Source organism: Camelus bactrianus, chromosome 11 (assembly GCF_048773025.1).
Source record: "Camelus bactrianus isolate YW-2024 breed Bactrian camel chromosome 11, ASM4877302v1, whole genome shotgun sequence".
Taxonomy (NCBI): Eukaryota; Metazoa; Chordata; class Mammalia; order Artiodactyla; family Camelidae; genus Camelus; species Camelus bactrianus.
In genome coordinates this window covers 40,738,227-40,743,880 of record NC_133549.1, presented here as the reverse complement: position 1 = coordinate 40,743,880, position 5,654 = coordinate 40,738,227, and the positions used below count along the sequence as shown (strand labels likewise).

The window sequence follows — 5,654 nt, the reverse complement described above, 5'->3', positions numbered from 1 at the left end:
TGTGGGTGCACTGCCCTCCTGTCCACCTCTGTATGTCCCTGCCCCTGGGGAGGGTGCTGGTAATGACATTTCCTTCTCCTCTAGACTAGGGACCGGCCTCCAACATAGAGCCTTCCTTCTACATAAAGGCAGGTATGGGCCTTAGGTGGAGAAGAGGGCGAGAGAGCCTTCCCCAACCTTTCTGCATAAACTCATAAACTCAGAGGACGAGGCTGGAAGGGACCCTGTGTGCTACCTTAGCTTGCAGACCCTAAAGTAAGGGGGGGTGAGTTTTTAAAATGCAGAAATAGCCCAGGATATTAAGACACTGTGGGTGTAAAGCCAGCACGAAGGTTGCAGCACTGCAGAGCGCTGGAGTAGGGTGAAGGTCACTGCAGGTGGACAGCAGCATAATATCCAGAAGCCCTTCCACAGTCCCCAGTCCATACCCAACCCTACCCCCAGGGCCAAAGGGATCGGGGTAATGAGTTTTCCTAAAGAAAAGAAACCTTTATTCTTTGGGATACTGAGCCATAAGGCTGGTCTTAACGCTTTCCTCAGTATGCCCATCCCCAAGTTTAGTTCTCTTATCTGGGGTCTCCCAGGACTCCCCAGACAGTGAGGTACCAAACCTGAACAGTCAAGCTTTATTTTTACAAAAATGAACATTGTAGCATGTCTTAAATTCACTAAAACTGCAGGGTTCCCTTTGTCCATCCTTGGTTTTGAAGGAAGACCAGGGCCCAGTGCCCCAGGAATGAGTCCCCAGCCGAAGAGCTGGTCAAGGGTGGGGTCTGACTGAAGTGGAGGTTGGGGGTATTGGCAGTCTCCCCACCTCCTTCAAGAAAGGGGCAGGGAGGGACCAGCTGGGAAGGCTGGAGTACCTCACCTCACCTCTGAGCAGCCCAGCTCTAAGAAGGGGTGGGCCTCTCCAGGCCAGATCCTTGCTCTGGCCAACAGGGAAGCCAGGCCCGGCTGGGTTCAGCTGCTCTCTCCTGAAGCAGTAGGTCCCTTCTCTCCATCTGGTTCCTGGGAAGGCCCCTGGGTGACCCTAATGCCCAGGAGTCAGCAGCCTTTACCTTGACGTGCCCGAGCGCCATAGTCACAGGCCAAGGAACACAGGCACAGTGGGGGAGGAGGTATCACTGTCTCCTCCAGGCAGGAGAGGTCCCTGAGTAGCTGGCTTTCCTGGCCCACAGGCTGGGGTGGCCCTGTCACGGGTTGTGAAAGTCCAGGACGTGGAGGTTATAAGATAGCGCAGCATAGAGATGCTTGGTGGTGAAGCGCAGGCAGTACACAGGACTGCTGAGGGGGGTCGATGTCAGCGGGAAGGCCTGCAAGGGAGGGGCAAGAATGGTGATAGCATCCCAAAGGGGAGCTGGGGGAGTCCAAACCCAGGACTTCCAGGCCCAGTGCAATGGGACAGGTGCTACTGTAGGCTTTCTCCCACCCTCTCCAGGCACACCGCTCCCAAGTGCAGCCCCTAATAAGAGTCCTGGCATCCTGGAGGCATGAGGGGGCGGGGCCCTTACGTGCAGGCAGGCCCTTTGGCGCCGGTCCCACAGTCGTACAACGCCGTAGTAGGAGGAGCCAGTGGCCAGCAAGTGGTTCCCATCCGTCTGCAGGCAGTACAGGGTGCTGTCATGGGGCTCCTCCCACTCCATGACACACTTCCTGTCCAGGAGGAGGAGATGCAGGGGGAGGTTTGAGGGTGCCCTCCACCTCCACCCCAGCTTCCCCAGGGGCCTTAGGGAGCCATTCTGGCTGGGAGAGGCTGAATCACCATATTCTTTTAAAACCACTTGATGGGGGAAAGCCTCCTCAGTAAAGATCTTTCTCACCAAGTCCGTGACCCCAGGCAAGTTATGCCTCATTTATGCTTCACGTGGCCAGACTTAAAGAGGCAAGAAAGGCCTCAAGAAAGCTGGGCGAATGCTGAAGGACAGCACTCTGATGGCTCCCAAAGCTCTTATCAGGGCCTGGTGGCTATTGTCTCCTGGACCACAGGACCAGGGCTGCCAGGATGAGGAGTCTAAGCTTGATCTTACCTTATCAGTTGCTCTCTACCAGCCCCTGACATGGAGTCTCTGTCCCTCTCCCTGGGCCCACAGGACTGGAGGGAGGGCTGGGACTGGCGCGGGGTTCCCACCACCTGTCCTCCCACCCAGCACACTCACCGGACACTGGCACGGAGGTCCCAGTAGCGAACGTAGGTGTCATAGCCACAGGACAGGAGTGTGGAAGGGGACTCGTACATGACGTCCAGCACTCCAGCCCCTGGCGGAAAGTCACTACCCAGGTGCGTCATCAGCTGCCCACTGGGGAGAGAGGAGGGGCAGAGGATAAGAGGTTGTCCCATCTTGGCCCACACACAGTCTTTTAACCTTCAAACAGCATCAGTCCCTGGGGCATCATAGCTCTCCTTCCTGAGCTAGAATTAGACTCCCTTAGGATGGGGACACGGGAGGAGATGCCCTTGACTCCCACCCCTCTGACTGGGTCCCAGTCCTTGCCCTTCCCCCTCCCCCAACTGAAGGCCTCATCAGTCAGCAGCAGCCCCTCCATCACACCTGCACCCTGGCTGCCCACCACCCAGCCACTCCTCCGCAGGACGATGAATGGGCCTTGCTGAAAGGGTCGGGGACGGACACACACGGACACACACACGGACACACACACACACACACACACACACACACACAGTTACTTTATACTCCTTGATCTTGTAGGTCATGCAGTTCTGAGCTGCCTGAGTCCAATGCCTTAATTCCTGCCTGTAATCTGGGGCTCAAACCTCATTGGGGATAAAGACCACACAAAGGGAGAAGGGGAGTCCCAGGAGATGTTAAAACAAGTAAACACCTTTGTGTCTGGGGAGAGAAATCGCTGAGAAAGCAGCTTAGCGGGCTGGTCCCTGGTGTTCCTGGCCCTGCTGGCCCCCGGCCCGGGGCTAGCACGCCTCTGTGATCACAGCCCCCAGCCTGCTGGGCTCCAGCTTGCTCCCCCTACTCTTGCCCCTCCCGGTGGCCGAGAGCAGATTACTGAGAAGAACAATTTCTTTGTGACTGTGTAATTCCCTCCGTGACCGCGGCAGTGGGCAGACCCCCTCACCCTGATGCCAGAACCCTAGCAACCACGTAGGGGGGCCTCCTGGCCCTAGCAACTACCCCTCGACATCAAGTGTACCCACTAATCCCTGTGGCTGGGGGACGAGTAGAAGCAGTGAGTTTCTGCAGAATGACTGGAGGGAAGGAAGATGAAGGGGCCTCCTCCAGGCCCAGGCCTTCAGCTTTGCCCAAGAGATGCTGGTCCTTCTCCATGGCATGAGAGGAGAACAGGGCCATGGACCCTTCACAGGTAAGAGGCCCCAGCATGGGGTAGAGAGCAGTTCGTGGTCTCATCAGCCCAGCTTTGGTTGAAGTAGTGTTCACCAAAGAGCTTGAGGCAGACTGGCTGTCAGCTGTGTGTGACTGTGACCCTCAGCTCCAGTCCTTCCACCTCACACAGACTGACCCTAAGCCTCCGTTCTCCTCAGTGGAGCCGCCATCTTCCCTGAAGACTAAAGGAATAAAGGAGGAGGCTGTTGGTTCTTTTTTGCCCACTCTGCCCTTTCCCCAAGAGCCCAGGGCAGGGAGGTGGCCCCAGCAAGCAGCACTGTTGCTGTCCAGTCAGGAGTGGGGAATAGGTTAAGTCAGCACCCCTACCACCAGCCGCCTTCCCAGGGAAGTGCTTCTTCCTGTAAGATGGTAAGTCTCTGTGTGCTGGGGGATCCTGAGAGGGTTCTGGCAGAAAGCCTCCTCCCCACAGCAGCATCTCCTAGAGATCACTGACCCAGCTCCCAAGAAGGCTTGCCTTCCCAGGTGGGCCACCTGCCATGATTCACCACCCCTGGGCAGGCCAGAGCCCTGAGAGGGGCTGGGGTCATTTTCTTCCTTTCCATCTCTTGCTCTCATATAATGGGTAGGGGCTGTTTTGCTCCATAGTTCTCCCTCCTTCCAGATTTGGGGGCCCTGCCCCCTCCATTAGTGAGGCCTTCAGGAATGACTGAGAAGCTCTCCCCTTTAATCTATAGAAGTAATTTCATGTTTGTCTGTTTGAAATAGAAGATGAAAGGCAGTGGGGGCTGGGGGGCCTGAAGCCCAGCATGGCTCTACCTGCCCACCCCTGGTCCCAGGGTTCAGAAGGAAGGAGAGCTGGGCACCCATGGACTGAGGGTTGGCAGCAAAAGGGCCATACCCAGACCGAGTTGCCAACCAGGGCCCCTGCTTGGGCATCCAAGCCACCACTGGAAAGTGTCCTGCCACAGTGTCTGCAATAAGAAACATAGAACCCTACCCTCTAGGGAGACCCAAGGGCTGAGTGAGCACCAGCCCCTGGCAGCTAGGACAAGTCTTGAAAGCCCCTGTCTGCCAGCACGGCCTGGCCAGGGCCTGAGGAGTTCCTGCTGCACTGGTTCTCTGATTGTCTGCAATGGCCACACACACTAAATGGGCCAATAAAAAGAGACAGTTTCTTTTGCCTCTGGACCTGAGACCTCAAGGCTCTGTTGTGCAGTGCCCGTGAGGTTAAGTTCAGAGCATAAGCTGACACACCAGGCTCTGGGAAATGGCCTGTCTCTTCAAATAGCAGCCCAGCAGTGCCATAGGAGCCCTGCTGGGGCTTTGATTTGGGAAAACAAACAGAAATGGCACCGTGGGCCCTTCGTGGCCCCCCACCCCAGGACCAATTTAACTAGAAAACTCTAGCTCAACCGCGCTGGTGGAGGGAGCACGATCGGCCCTACAATAGCCCCAAACTTTGGGGGGAAGGGGGACAAAACAAGCTGTCTCCTCAGCCCCTCCTCCCGGGCTCCTTTTCTTACTGCAAGTGTGTTCTTGTAAAAACGATTAGATTGCAATTTGTATAATGTGGTGACCCCCAAATTCAGACATTTCACCCCTTTTCTCTGGAAAGAATGTTAAGAATGCTTCTCAGCCTCTCACTGTTGGGGGTGGGAGGGGGGTGCAGAGCCTTGGCTGTTGAACAACTTGTGTGGGAAAGGGGCTGCTGCTCAGAGCCTCAGGCCAAGACGGGAGCAAGGGCCGGGTCTGTCACTATAGAGGGCCAGACAAAAAGTCCACTCCCTTCCAACTCCTGCACACAAAGCCTGGGCCTCCAGGAGCCACAGGGCTGGGGGGCCCCCACACCAGCCTCCCCCGAGCCTGACTCCAGCAATTCTCTCTTGACCCAGGAAAAGATAAAGACAGATGGGGCCGCCCCTGTGAGCCTGATGAATGAGACCAGGCCGGGGAGGGCTGCCTGAAGGAGACCTGTTCCCGCAGCCTGGCTGTGGGCGGCCTCCCCTGGGAGTCTCCAATACCTGGGCAGGAAAAGCAGAGTGCAGTCTCATCCCAGGGACCCTTGAGGGGATCAGATGAGGGAGTTGGGTCTCCCTGGCTCAACCCGCCCTGCTGCCCAGGCAAGTCCCCTGAAGCTGGAGGGGAAGGAGGAGGACAGGAACTTCCTGATAGTCGGAGAGGAGGAAATTTAACACTGACCCCTGGCCCCGCCATCACCATCTTTGTGGGGCCAGCTAACTGGAGGTAGGTATAGGCCTTGAAGACCAGCTATCCCGTCTGGGAGAGGCCTTGAGAATCCAGGCTAGAGTTGGGCACAGAGGGACAGTCCATAGCAAG

General features: G+C 56.8%; 1 protein-coding gene across 6 annotated transcripts in view; it reads right to left on the bottom strand.

Moving 5' to 3' along the window:
* FBXW4 (F-box and WD repeat domain containing 4) overlaps window positions 1-5,654 on the bottom strand; it is an 85,425-nt gene that overhangs the window by 7,280 nt on the left and 72,491 nt on the right. For 2 of the 6 annotated variants that reach the window (XR_012510152.1, XR_012510153.1), the window contains exons 7-9: window positions 2,157-2,297; window positions 1,512-1,653; window positions 1,059-1,313 (exon numbers count right to left, since the gene is read on the bottom strand). Coding sequence is in view for 4 of the 6 variants with exons in the window: in XM_074373735.1 (XP_074229836.1) it covers window positions 1,194-1,313; window positions 1,512-1,653; window positions 2,157-2,297 (403 nt within the window). In the remaining 2 variants the exon portion in view is untranslated. Of the gene's footprint in view, window positions 1-612; window positions 1,314-1,511; window positions 1,654-2,156; window positions 2,298-5,654 lie in introns of those variants that run through there. The other 4 variants (XM_074373735.1, XM_074373734.1, XM_045507486.2 and 1 more) reach the window with 2 other exon arrangements.